Consider the following 23,977-nt stretch of genomic DNA (forward strand, 5'->3'; position numbering starts at 1 on the left):
CTGCCTTTTACTTTCAGTCTAAGCAGGTCAGTTGTGTTTAAGAGTGACACCACGCCCTCCCCCCTGCCTTTTACTTTCAGTCTAAGCAGGTCAGTTGTGTTTAAGAGTGACACCACGCCCTCCCCCCTGCCTTTTACTTTCAGTCTAAGCAGGTCAGTTGTGTTTAAGAGTGACACCACGCCCTCCCCCCTGCCTTTTACTTTCAGTCTAAGCAGGTCAGTTGTGTTTAAGAGTGACACCACGCCCTCCCCCCTGCCTTTTACTTTCAGTCTAAGCAGGTCAGTTGTGTTTAAGAGTGACACCACGCCCTCCCCCCTGCCTTTTACTTTCAGTCTAAGCAGGTCAGTTGTGTTTAAGAGTGACACCACGCCCTCCCCCCTGCCTTTTACTTTCAGTCTAAGCAGGTCAGTTGTGTTTAAGAGTGACACCACGCCCTCCCCCCTGCCTTTTACTTTCAGTCTAAGCAGGTCAGTTGTGTTTAAGAGTGACACCACGCCCTCCCCCCTGCCTTTTACTTTCAGTCTAAGCAGGTCAGTTGTGTTTAAGAGTGACACCACGCCCTCCCCCCTGCCTTTTACTTTCAGTCTAAGCAGGTCAGTTGTGTTTAAGAGTGACACCACGCCCTCCCCCCTGCCCATTCACTTTCAGTCTAAGCAGGTCAGTTGTGTTTAAGAGTGACACCACGCCCTCCCCCCTGCCCATTCACTTTCAGTCTAAGCAGGTCAGTTGTGTTTAAGAGTGACACCACGCCCTCCCCCCTGCCTTTTACTTTCAGTCTAAGCAGGTCAGTTGTGTTTAAGAGTGACACCACGCCCTCCCCCCTGCCTTTTACTTTCAGTCTAAGCAGGTCAGTTGTGTTTAAGAGTGACACCACGCCCTCCCCCCTGCCTTTTACTTTCAGTCTAAGCAGGTCAGTTGTGTTTAAGAGTGACACCACGCCCTCCCCCCTGCCTTTTACTTTCAGTCTAAGCAGGTCAGTTGTGTTTAAGAGTGACACCACGCCCTCCCCCCTGCCTTTTACTTTCAGTCTAAGGAATTTAGTTCAGTTGGGTTTACTGGCTTTTGTTTTTCTGTTTTCTGAACGAGAGAGCAGTAGTCTATACAGTTTGGAGAACAAGTATTTGAAACACTGCCGATTTTGCAGGTTTTCCTACTTACAAAGCATGTAGAGGTCTGTCATTTTTATCATAGGTACACTTCAACTGTGAGAGTGACGGAATCTAAAACAAAAATCCAGAAAATCACATTGTATGATTTTTAAGTAATTAATTAGAATTTGTGGACTTTTCCATGTGAATATTAAAATCACCAAAAATTAGAATATTATCTGCTATGACTACAAAGTCCGATAGGAATTCAGGGAACTCAGTGAGGAACGCTGTATATGGCCCAGGAGGCCTGTAAACAGTAGCTATAAAAAGTGATTGAGTAGGCTGCATAGATATCATGACTAGAAGCTCAAAAGACGAAAACATATTTTTTTTGTGTGTAAATTGAAATTTGCTATCGTAAATGTTAGCAACACCTCTGCCTTTGCGGGATGCACGGGGGATATGGTCACTAGTGTAACCAGGAGGTGAGGCCTCATTTAACACAGTCAATTCATCAGGCTTAAGCCATGTTTCAGTCAGGCCAATCACATCAAGATTATGATCAGTGATTAGTTCATTGACTATAACTGCCTTTGAAGTGAGGGATCTAACATTAAGTAGCCCTATTTTATGATGTGAGGTATCACGATCTCTTTCAATAATGGCAGGAATGGAGGAGGTCTTTATCCTAGTGAGATTGCTAAGGCGAACACCGCCATGTTTAGTTTTGCCCAACCTAGGTCGAGGCACAGATGTCAATGTATTTAGAAGGTACTCTAAATGTAACTAGATTGCTTACAATTTGTGATGAGTGTGTCGTTGCAGAAATAAATACGCCTACGCTAAAAAATAGATATCTATTTTTTCCTTTACGGAAGCAGTTGAAAGATCTATGCACGACTCTGATTATGAGTCATATCCTTCCTCACTACATTATTTGCACTCCCAGTCCTTATCTGTCCAATAAGAAGCAACCAACACATTTATTTCTTTCTTCCCAGCACTCCCAGTCCTTATCTGTCCAATAACCAGGAAATCTCAGAAGAGTTTTTTGTTTCCTCAAACAGGTCCCATCTGAGTCAAAGGTGCAACGATCAAGAGCCTTCATAGCCGTATATAAAATTTATGAAAAAAACTGAAGGTGTTATTTCACATATGCTGTTTTACAGAAACCTATGACCTGGGCTGGTCTAGTGGGTTACTGCCGCTGCCTTTCAGACCAGGACACAATTGGTTTGAATCTGAGCTCTTCCAACACTTCCTACAGTCCTGTTCATTACCACTGTCCAATAAACAGGAAAAGGAGCAGTGGCTTTTTGCCAGTCAAGTGACTAAACCTAAACATGGATCAGCTCGTGCTTTCTGGTATGATACTCCTACAGCATGTTGAGAGTCTGGCTTGGTACGTTGCCAACTACTAGATCCCACATTATAGCCTCGCCACCACAGGTTGTTTTAAGTAGGAAGGTGCTCAGGTCTCCACAGACATCACAAACCAACTGTCAAAACCGCTTCACTCTGTTTGTTTGGAAAAACGTACTAGCTGTTGACGCTTGGTTAGTGTGGTGTGGGAAAATGTGTGGAAATGGTGAACCACATCGTAAATAGTTGTCTCCTAGTTGCTTTCTCACCATGACAAGAGCCGTGCTTCCCTTGCTGACTGTTCTGTCCCTGGTTCTCCTCTATAGGGAGTCCTTCCCAGGCCCCTGCTGTGATGAACCCACCCCTCTGACACTACCTTCCATCGCCCCTCCCTCGGACCACCTCACCCCCCCCTCCAGCCACGGACCCCCCAAGGAGACCCGTGGAGGATGTTCTGGAGGAGTTAAACTACGCATCAAGAACAGGTCAGTCCTGGTCCAGTCTCTGTATGCCTCTATGGGCCAGTTTCCTGGTCACAGATAGTATTTTTTGATTCTCCTTGACTGTCTAGTTTTTATTTTGGTGATTGTTAGTTCTCAAAGATGATCTTATTTAAAATATATATATAGCTACATTATCTTTCCTACATACTTTATATCTGGTTTTAGTCGTATAAGTTTACACAAATGCTTTACCATCCAGAATTTAATTTAATTTTTAATTTATATTTTTTTGTACTTTTACCCCTTTTTCTCCCCAATTTTGTGATATCCAGTTGGTAGTTAGTCTTGCACTCCTTCTTGGCAATTTCTCGCATGGAATAGCCTTCATTTCTCAGAACAAGAATAGACTGCAGAGTTTCAGAAGAAAGTTATTTGTTTCTGTCCATTTTGAGCCTGTAATCAAACACACAAATGCTGATGCTCCAGATACTCAACTAGTCTAAAGAAGGTCAGTTTTATTGCTTCTTTAATGAGCACAACAGTTTTCAGCTGTGCTAACATAATTGCAAAGGGGTTTTCTAATGATCAATTAGCCTTTTAAAATGATAAACTTGGATTAGCTAACACAATGTGCCATTGGAACACAGGAGTGATGGTTGCTGATATTGGGCCTCTGTACGCCTATGTAGATATTCCATTCAAAATCATCCGTTTCCAGCTATAATAGTCATTTACAACATTAACAATGTCTACACTGTATTTCTGATAAATTTGGTGTTATTTTAGTGGACAAAAAATGTGCTTTTCTTTCAAAAACAAGGACATTTCAAAGTGACCCAAACTTTTGACCGGTAGTGTAGATATCTACACAGTACCAGTCAAAAGTTTGAACATGCATCTACTCATTCGAGGGTTTTCCTTTATTTCTACTATTTTCTACTTTGTAGAATAATAGTGAAGGCATCAAAACTATGAAATAACACATATGGAATCATGTAGTAACCAAAAAAGTGTTAAACAAATCAAAATATATTTTATATTTGAGATTCTTCAAAGTAGCCACCCTTTGCCTTAATGACAGCTTTGATTAAATTTTTATGAAATTTAAACCTGTTTTTGATTTGTCATTATGGGGTGTTGTGTGTAGACTGCTGAGGATGTTTATTTGTTTAATCCATTTTAGAATAAGGCTGTAACGTAACAAAATGTTGAAAAAGTCAAGGGGTCTGAATACTTTCAGAAGGCACTGTATATGGGGAAAGAGAGAGAGATATGGGGAGAGAGGGAGAGATATGGGGAGAGAGAGAGGGGGAGAGGGAGAGAGAGAGAGAGAGAGAGAGAGAGAGAGAGAGAGAGAGAGAGAGAGAGATGGGGAGAGTGAAATGGGGAGAGTGAAATGGGGAGAGTGAAATGGGGAGAGTGAAATATCAAGACAAACCGAGAAAAAGAGATTTAGAGAGAAAAAAAATGAGAGAAAGAGGTAAAAAGGTTAAAAAGTCAGATATTTATAGCTCTCGGCAACACTCATGAGGGAGAAGTTATTATGTCACGAGGGAGAAGGTATTATGTCACGAGGGAGAAGTCATTATGTCACGGGGGAGAAGTTATTATGTCACGAGGGAGAAGTTATTATGTCACGAGGGAGAAGTCATTATGTCACGAGGGAGAAGGTATTATGTCACGAGGGAGAAGTTATTATGTCACGAGGGAGAAGGTATTATGTCACGAGGGAGAAGTCATTATGTCACGAGGGAGAAGTCATTATGTCACGAGGGAGAAGGTATTATGTCACGAGGGAGAAGTCATTATGTCACGAGGGAGAAGGTATTATGTCACGAGGGAGAAGTCATTATGTCACGGGGGAGAAGTTATTATGTCACGAGGGAGAAGTTATTATGTCACGAGGGAGAAGTCATTATGTCACGAGGGAGAAGGTATTATGTCACGAGGGAGAAGTCATTATGTCACGGGGGAGAAGTTATTATGTCACGAGGGAGAAGTTATTATGTCACGAGGGAGAAGTCATTATGTCACGAGGGAGAAGGTATTATGTCACGAGGGAGAAGTCATTATGTCACGGGGGAGAAGTTATTATGTCACGAGGGAGAAGTTATTATGTCACGAGGGAGAAGTCATTATGTCACGAGGGAGAAGGTATTATGTCACGAGGGAGAAGTTATTATGTCACGAGGGAGAAGGTATTATGTCACGAGGGAGAAGTCATTATGTCACGAGGGAGAAGTCATTATGTCACGAGGGAGAAGGTATTATGTCACGAGGGAGAAGGTATTATGATCATTTAATTTTTGTATTTGTTTGCCGTTTAGTCCTGGAAGCTTCTCAGGCTCCGTCTTGTCACTGTGAACATAGACGTACCTGGCCGGCACGCCAGAATAGGTGTGGACAAATGTATTTAAGTGCCTGTTTGGGTATGCTCTGGTCAGTTGGGTTTTGGTAATCATTAGAGGAGGCTGTATCACAGCCTGGTAGACCACACCTGTGTCTTGTTGGTAAAGACAGGTTTTGCCTGCTTATTTTTTTTGGGGGGGGGACTTTTGAAGACTAACCATTTAAAGTCATAATTTTGTTAAATCTTCACCATCACCAGTGCTGTGTAGTTCAAACCAACCACCCGTTACACCTCTGTCTGCCTCCTGCAAAATGTTGTGTCCCTAGGGCTGCTATAAGGTCCCTATTTTACAAGTTAGCGTAGCTTAGGACTCCATATCACTGATGTGTTTGACTACTGGAGTTAGCGTAGCTTAGGACTCCATATCATTACTGTGTTTGACTACTGGAGTTAGCGTAGCTTAGGACTCCATATCATTACTGTGTTTGACTACTGGAGTTAGCGTAGCTTAGGACTCCATATCACTGATGTGTTTGACTACTGGAGTTAGCGTAGCTTAGGACTCCATATCACTGATGTGTTTGACTACTGTAGTTAGCGTAGCTTAGGACTCCATATCGTTACTGTGTTTGACTACTGGAGTTAGCGTAGCTTAGGACTCCATATCACTGATGTGTTTGACTACTGGAGTTAGCGTAGCTTAGGACTCCATATCGTTACTGTGTTTGACTACTGGAGTTAGCGTAGCTTAGGACTCCATATCACTGATGTGTTTGACTACTGTAGTTAGCGTAGCTTAGGACTCCATATCGTTACTGTGTTTGACTACTGGAGTTAGCGTAGCTTAGGACTCCATATCACTGATGTGTTTGACTACTGGAGTTAGCGTAGCTTAGGACTCCATATCGTTACTGTGTTTGACTACTGGAGTTAGCATAGCTTAGGACTCCATATCGTTACTGTGTTTGACTACTGGAGTTAGCGTAGCTTAGGACTCCATATCGTTACTGTGTTTGACTACTGGAGTTAGCGTAGCTTAGGACTCCATATCGTTACTGTGTTTGACTACTGGAGTTAGCGTAGCTTAGGGCTCCATATCGTTACTGTGTTTGACTACTGGAGTTAGCGTAGCTTAGGACTCCATATCGTTACTGTGTTTGACTACTGGAGTTAGCGTAGCTTAGGACTCCATATCGTTACTGTGTTTGACTACTGGAGTTAGCGTAGCTTAGGGCTCCATATCACTGATGTGTTTGACTACTGGAGTTAGCATAGCTTAGGACTCCATATCGTTACTGTGTTTGACTACTGGAGTTAGCGTAGCTTAGGGCTCCATATCGTTACTGTGTTTGACTACTGGAGTTAGCGTAGTTTAGGACTCCATATCACTGATGTGTTTGACTACTGGAGTTAGCGTAGCTTGGGATTCCTGCTGCTTTCCTCTGTAGAGAAGAGAGATGACATCCATCCTAGCATCTTCATATCTCGTATCTCATCAAAACAAAACACCTCACTGCTGCTCCTACCCAGTTTCCATTCTCCTCCATCCTCATCACAACACAACAGTTTCCATTCTCCTCTATCGTCATCACAACAGAACAGTCTCCATTCTCCTCCATCCTCCTCATCACATGAGAACAGTTTCCATTCTCCTCTATCCTCATCACAACAGAACAGAACAGTTTCTATTCTCCTCTATCATTTACATTTACATTTACATTTAAGTCATTTAGCAGACGCTCTTATCCAGAGCGACTTACAAATTGGTGCATTCACCTTATGATATCCAGTGGAACAAGCACTTTACAATAGTGCATCTAACTCTTTTAAGGGGGGGGGGGGGGGGGTTAGAAGGATTACTTTCTCCTCTCCTAGGTATTCCTTAAAGAGGTGGGGTTTCAGGTGTCTCCGGAAGGTGGTGATTGACTCCGCTGACCTGGCGTCGTGAGGGAGTTTGTTCCACCATTGGGGTGCCAGAGCAGCGAACAGTTTTGACTGGGCTGAGCGGGACCTGTACTTCCTCAGAGGTAGGGAGGCGAGCAGGCCAGAGGTGGATGAACGCAGTGCCCTTGTTTGGGTGTAGGGCCTGATCAGAGCCTGAAGGTACGGAGGTGCCGTTCCCCTCACAGCTCCGTAGGCAAGCACCATGGTCTTGTAGCGGATGCGAGCTTCAACTGGAAGCCAGTGGAGAGAGCGGAGGAGCGGGGTGACGGGGTCATCACAACAGAACCGTTTCCATTCTCCTCCATCCTCATCACAACAGAACAGTTTCCATTCTCCTCCATCCTCATCACAACAGAACAGTTTCCATTCTCCTCCATCCTCATCACAACAGAACAGTTTCCATTCTCCTCCATCCTCATCACAACAGAACAGTTTCCATTCTCCTCTATCCTCATCACAACAGAACAATTTCCATTCTCCTCCATCCTCATCACAACAGAACAGTTTCCATTCTCCTCTATCCTCATCACAACAGAACAGTTTCCATTCTCCTCTATCCTCATCACAACAGAACAATTTTAAGAGTTCTTCTGTGCATAAATAAAAGCAGAGCGCTGTGCAAACATGCAGAAAGTCTATAAATACGACCTCAGAACCAGATCAGTCGTTGAGTTTCATCCTAATATGGCTGTCTCGTGAAGTTGATTTCACGTGACGTAGTGGAGTGGAGCGCCGGCCGTTTCAGTTGATTCCGTTTCAGTGGAATGTTCAAAGTGAACAGAATGATTCAGCAACGTTCTAGACGTTCTGTATCTTTGCTGTTGTCTCTCTGTGTGTCCTCTGTTCCCTATATAGTGCACTGTTTTTGACCAGAGCCCTATGGGTCCTGGTCAAAAAAAATGGTGCACTTTAAAGGAAACGGGATCGCATTGGGGATACAGACACTGATAAATAGATGGATGTTATTGGAGGACTTTGTGGAGGCATTGCCATGGAGACCGCCTGTAATACCATGGCACCGTAGTTTCACTGTGTACACAACACTACCACCCAGATCTCTCTGTGTATACCTAGGCTAGGGCCTCGCTGTGTTACGGCTCTGCAGTGCACAGTATGTAGAGTGAAAAAAAAGGACTTACTAAGAATTTAGAAGCTTTGGCTTCTGTGTAAACTGGCCCTTTTACTGTGGGAGCAGAGCAGACTGGTTGAACCTTAGTTTCTCAATCTACTGTATGTCAGACGGCAGTTTGAACTTAGAACCCAGTTGCTATGGGTGACCTTTGTTATCTTAAATGGGATATTCTAGAGTTTACTGAAGATTCTCTCTCTCAGAATGTAAACAGTTCTAGAATCGTAAATCTTTATTGAAATATTGAATGCAGACAAGCGTTACACTGAATGTACAAAACATTAGGAACACCTTCCTAATATTCAGTTGCATCCCCTTTTGCCCTCAGAACAGCCTAAATTCGCCGGGCCATTGGACTACAAGGTGTCAAAAGCGTTCCACAGGGATGCTGGCCCATGTTGACTCCAATGCCTCCCACAGTTGTGTCAAGTTGACTGGGTGTCCTTTGGATGGTGGACCATTGTTGATACACACGGGTAACTGTTGAGTGTGAAAAACCCAGCAGAGTTGCAATTCTTGACACACACAAACCGGTGCACCTGGCACCTACTACCATAACCGGTTTAAAGGCACTTACATATTTTGTCTTGCCCATTCACCCTCTGAATGGCACACATACACAATCCATGTCTCAAGGCTTAAAACTCCTTCTTTAACCTGTCTCCTCCCCTTTATCTACACTGATTGAAGTGGATTTAACAGGTGACATCAATAAGGGGTCATAGTTTTCACCTGGTCAGTCTGTCATGGAAAGATGTTCCTAATGTTATGTCCACTCAGTGTATTTATCCAATGGATCTATCAGATAATATAGTATAATTATCCCTTGTGATCAGTCTGAGGTTAGGCCCATAGATGTAGAACAATATATGTGGTATATCTTTATGGTTATAGATATAGAACTATATACAGTGGGGAGAGGAAGTATTTGATACACTGCCGATTTTGCAGGTTTTCCTACTTACAAAGCATGTAGAGGTCTGTAATTTTTTATCATAGGTACACTTCAACTGTGAGAGTGACGGAATCTAAAACAAAAATCCAGAAAATCACATTGTATGATTTTTTTTTTTTTTTTGTTTTTTTTTAAATTAAATGTTATCCCATTTTCTCCCCAATTTTCGTGGTATCCAATCGCTAGTAATTACTATCTTGTCTCATCGCTACAACTCCCGTACGGGCTCGGGAGAGACGAAGGTCGAAAGCCATGCGTCCTCCAAAGCCGCACTGCTTCTTAACACAGCGCGCCTCCAACCCGGAAGCCAGCCGCACCAATGTGTCGGAGGAAACACCGTGTACCTGGCCACCTTGGTTAGCGCGCACTGCGCCCGGCCCGCCACAGGAGTCGCTGGAGCGTGATGAGACAAGGATATCCCTACCGGCCAAACCCTCCCTAACCCGGACGACGCTATGCCAATTGTGCGTCACCCCACGGACCTGAGCCTGGGCGCGAACCCAGAGACTCTGGTGGCACAGCTAGCACTGGACCACTGCGCCACCTGGGAGCCCCCTCATTGTATGATTTTTAAAACTAACAGGTCTGTGAGAGCCGGAATTCTTACTGGTTGGTAGGTGATCAAATACTTTTGGCATGCAATAAAATGCAAATTAATTACTTAAAAATCATACAATGTGATTTTTGTTTTAGATTCCGTCTCTCACAGTTGAAGTGTACCTATGATAAAAATTACAGACCTCTACATGCTTTGTAAGTAGGAAAACCTGCAAAATCGGCATTGTATCAAATACTTGTTCTCCCCACTGTAGTTAGTCAGGATATTAGAAGGTTATTATGTATTACAACCAAGCATTGTAAAGAGTGCTAGACTCTGGTCCCAAGATGTCGCTGCTGCCTCCCCGTAGGGCCAGTGGAGCTCATCTCATGGTCACGACGTCAGTTTGGTATCCCATCAGCCCCTTTGTGCCAGCCTGTTATCAGATAGTTCTAAGCAGAGGGCCATGCTCTGATAGAGACGGGGGGGCAAGGGGGGCCAGAGATAGAGCTGTACAGCCTGGGCCAGGGGTTTAGAGGGACCGGAATGGCGGTTGGGCAGGGGGAAGGAACAGGGGCTTAGGCAGGAAGTGGGCCATTGGGCCCTCAGGGGACAAATACACACACGTCCTTCGTCCCTCCCTGATGTCCCTCCCTGCTCTGTTGTCTGTTCTCTCTCTGAGACATGGGCTCACAGAGTTCCCTTAACTCTCTCTCGCTCTTTCTCTCTCTCTTTCTCTCGCTATCTCCTCCTCTTGCCTCCCACACTTGCCTCCTCCTCCTGGTCTGGTACAGTGTTGACCTGCTCCTCCTCCTGGTCTGGTACAGTGTTGACCTGCTCCTCCTCTCCTCCTCCTCCTCCTCCTCCTGGTCTGGTCAGACAGTACAGTGTTGACCTGCTCCTCCTCTCCTCCTGGTCTGGTCAGACAGTACAGTGTTGACCTGCTCCTCCTCCTCCTCCTGGTCTGGTCAGACAGTACAGTGTTGACCTGCTCCTCCTCTCCTCCTCCTCCTCCTCCTGGTCTGGTCAGACAGTACAGTGTTGACCTGCTCCTCCTCTCCTCCTGGTCTGGTCAGACAGTACAGTGTTGACCTGCTCGTCCTCTCCTCCTCTCCTCCTGGTCTGGTACAGTGTTGAGATGCTACTCTTCCTCTGACCTGTCCTCTCTTTCCTCCACCATCCATCTAATTTCTCTCCAATTTCAGTTTCCTCTCAGATCAAAAGATCATTCAGGAAGACTGTTCGTTCCCACAGAGCAGATAAGGTTTCTGTTCCGAGACACACCCTGTGTGTCTGTCTCTCTGTGACTCTCCATGGCCTGCCCACAGATCCCAGAGAACAGCCTTTCAATGGGGGGGATGATGATGTTGAGAAAGAAACCAGCCCTAAGATGTTTCTGTTTCTCTGAAAGTGTGTCTCAAATGGTATTCTATGACCTATATAGTAGTCCACTACTACCAGAGCCCTCTAAGCCCAGGTCAAAGGTAGTGGACTATATATGTAATAGGGTTCCATTTGGTCCTCAGGCCTCCTCTGTCCTCTGCCTCTCTGACAGCCTAGGATTCCATTTGGGCCTCAGGCCTCCTCTGTCCTCTGCCTCTCTGACAGCCTAGGATTCCATTTGGGCCTCAGGCCTCCTCTGTCCTCTGTCCTCTCTGACAGCCTAGGGTTCCATTTGGTCCTCCTGTCTGTCCTCTGCCTCTCTGACAGCCCCTCTTCTCTCTCTTTTTTTTCTCTCCACACTCCGGACGTGAAATTCCCAAAGGTTGGGTTTCATGGGAGTGTCGGCAGGAGAATCTGAGGGATTGTGGGACACCACGGACACCCGTCCCTTTGTGGAAGGTTGAATTGGGTGACATGGCTGTTCAGTAGCTTTGTTACACATTTCAGTTCCTATTCTCAGGCCCTGTGGCTACTAGAGGTGTGTGTGTGTGTGTGTGTGTGTGTGTGTGTGTGTGTGTGTGTGTGTGTGTGTGTGTGTGTGTGTGTGTGTGTGTGTGTGTGTGTGTGTGTGTGTGTGTGTGTGTGTGTGTGTGTGTGTGTGTGTGTGTGTGTGTGTGGGTAGGTATGTGCGTGTGTGTGTGTGTGTGTGTGTGTGTGTGTGTGTGTGTGCGTGTCATCTAATCGGCTACTTCACAAACAGAGATCCAATCCTTCCCTAGGGCTGTTACGGTGACCGTATCACGAGTCATGGCGGCAGTCAAATTCCACGTAACCGTTTAGTCACGGTAATTAGTCTTCTCCAAGCTCTGATGCTGCTGCTGCTGGTCATTAGTAGCCTACCAAAGGTGTTATCTGCCTGGTACTCAGCACTCTATTGTCCCTCTAATAACTCTGACATCAATGCAAATGTAATGAAAATCTAATCAAACACTTCATGAGCTCATGTTGCGCAACATTTCTATGCAATTGCGAGAGAAAACAGCTTTGATGGCCTCTATTAAAAAGCGGAGGGTCCCATCAGCATTCTATAGGCTAGGCCTGCTATATTTATGTCTCAACTTTCCTAATATTAAACACATTGCTTGTCTTTACAACAGGAGTAGAGCCTAGCTGGATAGAATGAAAATGAACCACAGGAAAAGTGTTCTCCGTTCACTATTTAAGTGCACAGATGACATGTATTTTATTTACTGTTTCGATACAGGTGCGTGATAGTGGTCCATTCTAAATCAAAACTAATTTCACAAATATATTAGTTAGTATATATAAAGACAAGATTAAGTCAAGAATAGTCTGATTGGTGACAATATTAGCCTATCACTTGTGAATTATATATTATCACTTGTGAATGATGCCCAGCTTGTGTGCAGTAAGGCAAGAAACCTCGCATGCCTTTTTTTTGCGACTTTTTCAAATTATAGTCGCACACCTCATGTAGCCTAGCCCACAGTCCTATATGTTTTAATAAGGTTAGTATCACACCTCATGTAGCCTAGCCCATAGTCCTATATGTTTTAATAAGGTAAGTATCACACCTCATGTAGCCTAGCCCATAGTCCTATATGTTTTAATAAGGTTAGTATCACACCTCATGTAGCCTAGCCCATAGTCCTATAGGTTTTAATAAGGTTTGTATCACACCTCATGTAGCCTAGCCCATAGTCCTATATGTTTTGATAAGGTTATTATCACACCTCATGTAGCCTAGCCCATAGTCCTATATGTTTTAATAAGGTTAGTATCACACCTCATGTAGCCTAGCCCATAGTCCTATAGGTTTTAATAAGGTTTGTATCACACCTCATGTAGCCTAGCCCATAGTCCTATATGTTTTAATAAGGTTAGTATCACACCTCATGTAGCCTAGCCCATAGTCCTATAGGTTTTAATAATAAGGTTTGTATCACAGCTAAAGTGGCCAAATAAATTCTTAAAATGAAGCACATTAATCTGCTTTACAACGGGGTTTAAAGCCTAACTGGCATACATACGTGGAACATTCATGTTTACAGCCTACTGCCGTGTGCACATCGCTGCGCTTATAATGTGAAGAAATGGCCTAATAGTTGATCAACATTTTAAGCTAAATGTTCTCGTCTAGTTGCGTCAGGCTCATTGCTTTAAAACTTTTTTATTTTTTTGATGCTAGTGGTTGTATTAATTTGGGATCTATCGCCACTGGACAGGCTATGCTTGAATATTTATTTCTCACACAGAATAGAATAGGTCAACTCTTGTACTGCGGGGGATAGTAGATTGACGTAGGCTCGTGCTTTTGCTGTTCGTTAGGCCTGCGGATCTTGTTGGCTGACGAAAAGTAAACGTGGACAGTTCTTTCAATGTGTGCCTCATGCAATCATGCAGCCTAAATGAAAACAAAACATACAGCCCAACATTTGTATCACAACTAAAGTTACATAAATAACTGTAAATTAAGCAGGTTTGTTTGTTAACAGCTCAACACAGAATAGCCGCATGCGCACACACCCTCAAATAGTTTGGAGAAAAAAATATCCTTTCTATTTTATTCAGCTTTGTTCAATTGTATTCTTCATACTATAAAATAAAATATTAAATAATGCCACGGAATTCGAAGCAAATCCTGTCTGCTAAATGAACTGGGAGTGTACCCCACAGCCGTATGGCATAGCCAGATCAGGACCTGCTAAATGAACTAGTGTAGCCCACAGCCATATGGCATAGCCAGATCAGGACCTGCTAAATGAACTAGTGTAGCCCACAGCCATATGGCATAGCCAGATCAGGACCTGCTAAATGAACTAGTGTAGCCCACAGCCGTATGGCATAGCCAGATCAGGACCTGCTAAATGAACTAGTGTAGCCCACAGCCGTATGGCATAGCCAGATCAGGACCTGCTAAATGAACTAGTGTAGCCCACAGCCGTATGGCATAGCCAGATCAGGACCTGCTAAATGAACTAGTGTAGCCCACAGCCGTATGGCATAGCCAGATCAGGACCTGCTAAATGAACTAGTGTAGCCCACAGCCGTATGGCATAGCCAGATCAGGACCTGCTAAATGAACTAGTGTAGCCCACAGCCGTATGGCATAGCCAGATCAGGACCTGCTAAATGAACTAGTGTAGCCCACAGCCGTATGGCATAGCCAGATCAGGACCTGCTAAATGAACTAGTGTAGCCCACAGCCGTATGGCATAGCCAGATCAGGACCTGCTAAATGAACTAGTGTAGCCCACAGCCGTATGGCATAGCCAGATCAGGACCTGCTAAATGAACTAGTGTAGCCCACAGCCGTATGGCATAGCCAGATCAGGACCTGCTAAATGAACTAGTGTAGCCCACAGCCGTATGGCATAGCCAGATCAGGACCTAACATAAAGACAACTCAGAGTATGCTATTCTGTTTCTTCTTATACTGCTGTTTGATTTGACATGAAACTAGACTAGAGGTTTAATCCCAGTGCTGAGCTAGTGTGTAGCAGCTAATTCTTGTATGACACGTGTTTGTAGAATGTTCAAGTCCCCTGTTGACTGAGGTGAATGAAGATACAGCAAGGTGATCATGGGCTGGAGTCAGTTTAACTTGTTTTTTTGCTGTTCTCCAAATAGCATTTTAGAGTTTTAAACTGTGTAGAAATGCAGTAAATGAACTTCAATTTGATAAAAAACAAATCTAGGGCTCTTGTCTAAAGTAGTGCACTGGTAAAGGCAATAGGGTGTCATTTTGGACGCAGCCAGAATTGGAGAAGAGAAGAGGAGAGATGGGGCCATAGAGAGTGTCTTTGTTCTGTTCTGTGAATGTGTGACCACATGTTATCATGTGTTCTGTTTCCCCTCCCAGCGTTCAAATTCATTTCTGGGCCTTGGACATTCAATAAGGACTCCGTCTGACTCTCTCTCTCCCTTTCCCCTTTCTCTCCATCGCTCTCTGTTTCTCTGTGTCTCTCTCTCCCTCTGACCTACTCTCTCTCTTCCTTACCATCCCCCTCTCTCTCTCTCTCTCTCTCTCCCTCCCTCTCTCTCTCTCTCTCTCCCTCCCTCTCTCTCTCGCTCTCTCTCTCTCTGTCCAACTCCATCTCTCTCTCTCTCTCTCTCTCTCTCTCTCTCTCTCTCTCTCTCCCTACCTCTGTCTCTCTCTCTCTCTCTCCCTCCCTCTCTCTCTCTCTCTCTCTGTTAGTTCCCAGTGCCCCTGTACTGTGCATCGCAGGGCAGGATGTTTATTTCATGCTTTATCATACGTTAGCGAGGTAATGACGTTTAATTGCGTGTTCGTTTAACGACCTCCGACGCTAACCCTCCTTCGCTAGCCTATCACGCCAGCCTCTGCCCACCAACTGGCATTTTGGAGTTTGGCATTAAGCGGTAGCGTTAGAGGACGAAGCAGGGTATCAGGCCGTACCATGGAGCTGCTTGGGGCCTTTTACAGGAGGAAGCTCCGGAGGAAACAGAAAGGCCTGGGGACAGAGACAGGGGGGCTGGGGCGGTCAGACAGGGCGCTGTGCAAGTCCCCTTCTGAGACCAGTGTTAACCACCTGGCCACTGGACTCATCTCCAAGGTTCTACGCTTCACCAGGTAACACGGGGAGTTTTGGTTGGGTTTAGGGTAACAGAAACTGGGAGTTGGGCTTAGTATTAAAGTTAACTTGACTCCACTTTGCAACTTGGACTTGACTTAAGTCTTGACCCGTTCTAATTGGACCTTCTGACTCGAATAAGAGTGACTTGGTCCCACCTAGGGTAACATCCTGGAGGTAGGCTGGGCCGGCTCCAGGCATAAGCGGTCGCTGAGAATAGTAGAATACACAAGGTGGAAGTTCGAAATGTGGTTGTACATCATCAGTTTTTCTCTTGTTATGTCAGTCACTGACAGTCACTCCATTAGCCATGTCAGCTAACATGTTTTAGATTGGTAAACTAGTCTAGCCAGCTATCTAAACGTGTAGTAATCATAGTCGAGTACCCGACCGTTCACGCAGGGCACATTCCGTCAGGACCACAATTTTGATTTTGTTAGTGACTCTCACTCAGATATCATTAACATGGCGTAAGTCATATCAAAATGTGTACAATTGCAGGAAATTCACTTTAAAATCGATGTATTTCTCTCTGTCGTCAAAATGTTTAGGCCGCGAGGTGGGGAGCCCACAACCAAATCTAGCTTAGGGACCCCTGGTGGGAGGGTTAGTACCAGGGTAACATACTGGGAGGGTTAGTACCAGGGTAACATACTGGGAAGGGTTAGTACCAGGGTAACATACTGGGGGGGTTAGTACCAGGGTAACATACTGGGAGGTGGGAGGGTTAGTACTAGGGTAACATACTGGGAGGGTTAGTACCAGGGTAACATACTGGGAGGGTTAGTACCAGGGTAACATACTGGGGGGGTTAGTACTAGGGCAACATACTGGGAGGGTTAGTACCAGGGTAACATACTGGGAGGGTTAGTAATAGGGTAACATACTGGGAGGGTTAGTACTAGGGTAACATACTGGGAGGGTTAGTACTAGGGTAACATACTGGGAGGGTTAGTACCAGGGTAACATACTGGGTGGGTTAGTACCAGGGTAACATATTGGGAGGTGGGAGGGTTAGTACCAGGGTAACATACTGGGAGGGTTAGTACTAGGGTAACATACTGGGAGGGTTAGTACCAGGGTAACATACTGGGAGGGTTAGTACCAGGGTAACATACTGGGAGGGTTAGTACCAGGGCAACATACTGGGAGGGTTAGTACCAGGGTAACATACTGGGAGGGTTAGTACCAGGGTAACATACTGGGAGGGTTAGTACCAGGGTAACATACTGGGAGGGTTAGTACCAGGGTAACATACTGGGAGGGTTAGTACCAGGGTAACATACTGGGAGGGTTAGTACCAGGGTAACATACTGGGAGGGTTAGTACCAGGGTAACATACTGGGAGGGTTAGTACCAGGGTAACATACTGGGAGGGTTAGTACCAGGGTAACATACTGGGAGGGTTAGTACCAGGGTAACATACTGGGAGGGTTAGTACCAGGGTAACATACTGGGAGGGTTAGTACCAGGGTAACATACTGGGAGGGTTAGTACCAGGGTAACATACTGGGAGGGTTAGTACCAGGGTAACATACTGGGAGGGTTAGTACCAGGGTAACATACTGGGAGGGTTAGTACCAGGGTAACATACTGGGAGGGTTAGTACCAGGGTAACATACTGGGAGGGTTAGTACCAGGGTAACATACTGGGAGGGTTAGTACCAGGGTAACATACTGGGAGGGTTAGTACCAGGGTAACATACTGGGAGGGTTAGTACCAGGGTAACATACTGGGAGGTGGGAGGGTTAGTACCAGGGTAACATACTGGGAGGGTTAGTACCAGGGTAACATACTGGGAGGGTTAGTACCAGGGCAACATACTGGGAGGGTTAGTACTAGGGTAACATACTGGGAGGGTTAGTACTAGGGTAACATACTGGGAGGGTTAGTACCAGGGTAACATATTGGGAGGGTTAGTACCAGGGTAACATACTGGGAGGGTTAGTACTAGGGTAACATACTGGGAGGGTTAGTACTAGGGTAACATACTGGGAGGGTTAGTACCAGGGTAACATACTGGGAGGGTTAGTACCAGGGTAACATACTGGGAGGGTTAGTACTAGGGTAACATACTGGGAGGGTTAGTACTAGGGTAACATACTGGGAGGGTTAGTACTAGGGTAACATACTGGGAGGGTTAGTACCAGGGTAACATACTGGGAGGGTTAGTACTAGGGTAACATACTGGGAGGGTTAGTACCAGGGTAACATACTGGGAGGGTTAGTACTAGGGTAACATACTGGGAGGGTTAGTACCAGGGTAACATACTGGGAGGTGGGAGGGTTAGTACTAGGGTAACATACTGGGAGGGTTAGTACTAGGGTAACATACTGGGAGGGTTAGTACCAGGGTAACATACTGGGAGGGTTAGTACTAGGGTAACATACTGGGAGGGTTAGTACCAGGGTAACATACTGGGAGGGTTAGTACTAGGGTAACATACTGGGAGGGTTAGTACCAGGGTAACATACTGGGAGGTGGGAGGGTTAGTACCAGGGTAACATACTGGGAGGGTTAGTACTAGGGTAACATACTGGGAGGGTTAGTACTAGGGTAACATACTGGGAGGTGGTAGGGTTAGTACCAGGGTAACATACTGGGAGGGTTAGTACTAGGGTAACATACTGGGAGGGTTAGTACCAGGGTAACATACTGGGAGGGTTAGTACTAGGGTAACATACTGGGACTGCAGTTGGAGGTTTCACCTGCTCTGTAGTCTGTGGTCTGTCTGTCCCACAGCTCGTCTTCTAATGAGACTGGTTTATTGGGACACAGGATTCAAATAGAATGTGTTGTATTTCCAGGTTGTGGATTGGATTCCATACTCAGGCGTGGTGTGGGAAGGGACTTTCTGCAGTTTTAGAATTTTTGTTAATGTTGATCAATGTGTCTGTTATGTACCTAAATCATTTTGTTAAGTAAAGTTGGATAAATGTTCCCCCAAAAAATGCTGGAATGTTGTAGAAATATGTGTTACGTGATGAATCACTATGGGGGTGTAAACAATGGCTGCTTTCATGTTTCTCTAGCTGGACGAAGGTGAAGATAGCATCGTTTCCTGTTTATATTCCACACTAAGTGTTGTGGGTTTTTGGGAGCAAGACGATCTTCTGAAATATGATGGCTGCTTGTTAGACAGCTAGTAGGAAGAATAGCATAGCTGAGAAGAGCTGTTGTTTCCAAACAGGAGAGGTTGGAGAGCTTGAATCCAAGGAATTGTCTTGATTTTTCTGGATGTGGGAGTTAGGGACCGCCTGGTGTGTACTCTGCTTAAATCAGACTACTGTGAAAGCTTGGTTGTGAAGCGGCAGTGTTGATAGCTAGGCCTCCAGTGCTTCTGGTGAGAAGAGAGGACAAGGGGGGGGGGGGGGGGGGGGGGGGTAGAGCCAGGGAGAGGGGGAGTCACACCGCTGTCCTGGCTGTCAACACAGTGATAGCATGCAGCTGGACTCTCCTGTGGCTCAGGGCCATCCCAGCCTGCAGTAGGCCTCACCATCCCAGCCTGCAGTAGGCCTCACCATCCCAGCCTGCAGTAGGCCTCACCATCCCAGCCTGCAGTAGGCCTCACCATCCCAGCCTGCAGTAGGCCTCACCATCCCAGCTGGCAGTAGGCCTCACCATCCCAGCTGGCAGTAGGCCTCACCATCCCAGCCTGCAGTAGGCCTCACCATCCCAGCTGGCAGTAGGCCTCACCATCCCAGCCTGCAGTAGGCCTCACCATCCCAGCCTGCAGTAGGCCTCACCATCCCAGCCTGCAGTAGGCCTCACCATCCCAGCCTGCAGTAGGCCTCACCATCCCAGCCTGCAGTAGGCCTCACCATCCCAGCCTGCGGTTGGCCTCACCATCCCAGCCTGCAGTAGGCCTCACCATCCCAACCTGCAGTAGACCTCACCATCCCAACCTGCAGTAGGCCTCACCATCCCATCCTGCAGTAGGCCTCACCATCCGAGCCTGCATTAGGCCTCACCATCCCAGCCTGCAGTAGGCCTCACCATCCCAGCCTGCAGTAGGCCCAGCTCCAGCCTGCAGTAGGCCTCACCATCCCAGCCTGCAGTATGCCTCACCATCCCAGCCTGCAGTAGGCCTCACCATCCCAGCCTGCAGTAGGCCTCACCATCCCAGCCTGCAGTAGGCCCAGCTCCAGCCTGCAGTAGGCCCAGTTCCAGCCTGCAGTAGGCCCAGCTCCAGCCTGCAGTAGGCCCAGCTCCGGCCTGTTTGGACGGGGTGAGGCATGGGCCATCTCAGTCCTCTGTTATGTTTTTTTTGACACAAGATGTCCCCTCACAGGATAAATAAAGCTTCAGTAGGATCACTACTGTTATCCCTTCCTCCTCTCACAAAGGTTCTGTATATCCAATAGTGTTCAATATCAGGGTTGAAACCGGATGTCTTGACAAAACATACTCCCAGCAGTAGCACTCAATGTACTATGCAAGCTGCGTGTGGTGTAGGCAGCTCATTGGATAAAGGGTGTATGGGTATTGGTGTAGGCAGCTCATTAGATAAAGGGTGCATGGGTATTGGTGTAGGCAGCTCATTGGATAAAGGGTGTATTGGTGTAGGCAGCTCATTGGATAAAGGGTGTATTGGTGTAGGCAGCTCATTGGATAAAGGGTGTATTGGTGTAGGCAGGTCATTGGATAAAGGGTGTATTGGTGTAGGCAGCTCATTGGATAAAGGGTGTATTGGTGTAGGCAGCTCATTGGATAAAGGGTGTATTGGTGTAGGCAGCTCATTGGATAAAGGGTGTATTGGTGTAGGCAGGTCATTGGATAAAGGGTGTATTGGTGTAGGCAGCTCATTGGATAAAGGGTGTATTGGTGTAGGCGGCTCATTGGATAAAGGGTGTATGGGTATTGGTGTAGGCAGGTCATTGGATAAAGGGTGTATGGGTATTTCCCTGTTAAGGGATCAAAGGCCTTCTGGGAACCAGTCAAATGTGGTTCATACAAGAGCTGTTTCTGGTTGCCATGGTTAATCTCAAACAAGAATTCACTTCTCAAAGATTCTGTTTCACTGTTGCATCCCGGTTGCTGTTATAAGTTATTGCGTTTGTGTTGTAGCACAAAGTAGCAGTCTGGTAATCTGTCGTGAGAAGTGGCTATAAAAACAGCAACAGCTCAGGGCTTCTGTTGAAGAAGATAACAGCTTGGGTTGGAAACAATACGATAACTTCTTCATGATGCGTCCTTGTACAGTGACCAACAAACCCCACCCACCGGCTGATGTTGAGTTGGCCATTCATTAGCATTCACTGCAGACCTGGGTTCAAATGCTATTTGAAATCATTTCCAATACCTTAGCTGGCCATGATTACGCTTGCCTGGTGCGATGGAACCAATAGAATAGTCGCAATAGTGCAGACTAGTAACCCCTGTCCATCGGGGGACTCCAGACAGGCTAGTAACCCCTGTCCATCGGGGGACTCCAGACAGGCTAGTAACCCCTGTCCATCGGGGGACTCCAGACAGGCTAGTAACCCCTGTCCATCGGGGGACTCCAGACAGGCTAGTAACCCCTGTCCATCGGGGGACTCCAGACAGACTAGTAACCCCTGTCCATCGGGGGACTCCAGACAGGCTAGTAACCCCTGTCCAGTGGGGGACTCCAGACAGACTAGTAACCCCTGTCCATCGGGGGACTCCAGACAGGCTAGTAACCCCTGTCCATCGGGGGTCTCCAGACAGACTAGTAACCCCTGTCCATCGGGGGACTCCAGACAGACTAGTAACCCCTGTCCATCGGGGGTCTCCAGACAGACTAGTAACCCCTGTCCATCGGGGGACTCCAGACAGACTAGTAACCCCTGTCCATCGGGGGACTCCAGACAGGCTAGTAACCCCTGTCCATCGGGGGTCTCCAGACAGACTAGTAACCCCTGTCCATCGGGGGACTCCAGACAGACTAGTAACCCCTGTCCATCGGGGGTCTCCAGACAGACTAGTAACCCCTGTCCATCGGGGGACTCCAGACAGACTAGTAACCCCTGTCCATCGGGGGACTCCAGACAGGCTAGTAACCCCTGTCCAGTGGGGGACTCCAGACAGACTAGTAACCCCTGTCCATCGGGGGACTCCAGACAGGCTAGTAACCCCTGTCCATCGGGGGACTCCAGACAGACTAGTAACCCCTGTCCATCGGGGGACTCCAGACAGACTAGTAACCCCTGTCCATCGGGGGACTCCAGACAGACTAGTAACCCCTGTCCATCGGGGGACTCCAGACAGACTAGTAACCCCTGTCCATCGGGGGACTCCAGACAGACTAGTAACCCCTGTCCATCGGGGGACTCCAGACAGACTAGTAACCCCTGTCCAGTGGGGGACTCCAGACAGACTAGTAACCCCTGTCCATCGGGGGACTCCAGACAGACTAGTAACCCCTGTCCATCGGGGGACTCCAGACAGACTAGTAACCCCTGTCCATCGGGGGACTCCAGACAGACTAGTAACCCCTGTCCATCGGGGGACTCCAGACAGACTAGTAACCCCTGTCCATCGGGGGACTCCAGACAGGCTAGTAACCCCTGTCCATCGGGGGACTCCAGACAGACTAGTAACCCCTGTCCATCGGGGGACTCCAGACAGACTAGTAACCCCTGTCCATCGGGGGACTCCAGACAGACTAGTAACCCCTGTCCATCGGGGGACTCCAGACAGACTAGTAACCCCTGTCCATCGGGGGACTCCAGACAGACTAGTAACCCCTGTCCATCGGGGGACTCCAGACAGACTAGTAACCCCTGTCCATCGGGGGACTCCAGACAGACTAGTAACCCCTGTCCATCGGGGGACTCCAGACAGACTAGTAACCCCTGTCCATCGGGGGACTCCAGACAGACTAGTAACCCCTGTCCAGTGGGGGACTCCAGACAGACTAGTAACCCCTGTCCAGTGGGGGACTCCAGACAGACTAGTAACCCCTGTCCAGTGGGGGACTCCAGACAGACTAGTAACCCCTGTCCATCGGGGGACTCCAGACAGACTAGTAACCCCTGTCCATCGGGGGACTCCAGACAGACTAGTAACCCCTGTCCATCGGGGGACTCCAGACAGACTAGTAACCCCTGTCCAGTGGGGGACTCCAGACAGACTAGTAACCCCTGTCCATCGGGGGACTCCAGACAGACTAGTAACCCCTGTCCATCGGGGGACTCCAGACAGACTAGTAACCCCTGTCCAGTGGGGGACTCCAGACAGACTAGTAACCCCTGTCCATCGGGGGACTCCAGACAGACTAGTAACCCCTGTCCATCGGGGGACTCCAGACAGACTAGTAACCCCTGTCCATCGGGGGTCTCCAGACAGACTAGTAACCCCTGTCCAGTGGGGGACTCCAGACAGACTAGTAACCCCTGTCCAGTGGGGGACTCCAGACAGACTAGTAACCCCTGTCCATCGGGGGACTCCAGACAGACTAGTAACCCCTGTCCATCGGGGGACTCCAGACAGACTAGTAACCCCTGTCCATCGGGGGACTCCAGACAGACTAGTAACCCCTGTCCATCGGGGGACTCCAGACAGACTAGTAACCCCTGTCCATCGGGGGACTCCAGACAGACTAGTAACCCCTGTCCATCGGGGGACTCCAGACAGACTAGTAACCCCTGTCCATCGGGGGTCTCCAGACAGACTAGTAACCCCTGTCCAGTGGGGGACTCCAGACAGACTAGTAACCCCTGTCCATCGGGGGTCTCCAGACAGACTAGTAACCCCTGTCCAGTGGGGGACTCCAGACAGACTAGTAACCCCTGTCCATCGGGGGACTCCAGACAGACTAGTAACCCCTGTCCATCGGGGGTCTCCAGACAGACTAGTAACCCCTGTCCATCGGGGGTCTCCAGACAGACTAGTAACCCCTGTCCATCGGGGGACTCCAGACAGACTAGTAACCCCTGTCCATCGGGGGACTCCAGACAGACTAGTAACCCCTGTCCATCGGGGGTCTCCAGACAGACTAGTAACCCCTGTCCATCGGGGGACTCCAGACAGGCTAGTAACCCCTGTCCATCGGGGGACTCCAGACAGACTAGTAACCCCTGTCCATCGGGGGTCTCCAGACAGGCTAGTAACCCCTGTCCATCGGGGGACTCCAGACAGACTAGTAACCCCTGTCCATCGGGGGTCTCCAGACAGGCTAGTAACCCCTGTCCATCGGGGG

General features: G+C 47.4%; 1 protein-coding gene across 3 annotated transcripts in view; it reads left to right on the top strand.

Moving 5' to 3' along the window:
- LOC139544405 (protein Shroom3-like) overlaps positions 1-23,977 on the top strand; it is a 162,545-nt gene that overhangs the window by 93,591 nt on the left and 44,977 nt on the right. For 2 of the 3 annotated variants that reach the window (XR_011668863.1, XM_071351452.1), the window contains exon 3: positions 2,780-2,938. Coding sequence is in view for 2 of the 3 variants with exons in the window: in XM_071351452.1 (XP_071207553.1) it covers positions 2,780-2,938 (159 nt within the window). In the remaining variant the exon portion in view is untranslated. Of the gene's footprint in view, positions 1-2,779; positions 2,939-15,441; positions 15,811-23,977 lie in introns of those variants that run through there. The other variant, XM_071351453.1, reaches the window with a different exon arrangement.

This window comes from Salvelinus alpinus, chromosome 18 (assembly GCF_045679555.1).
Source record: "Salvelinus alpinus chromosome 18, SLU_Salpinus.1, whole genome shotgun sequence".
In the NCBI taxonomy this organism is placed as follows: Eukaryota; Metazoa; Chordata; class Actinopteri; order Salmoniformes; family Salmonidae; genus Salvelinus; species Salvelinus alpinus.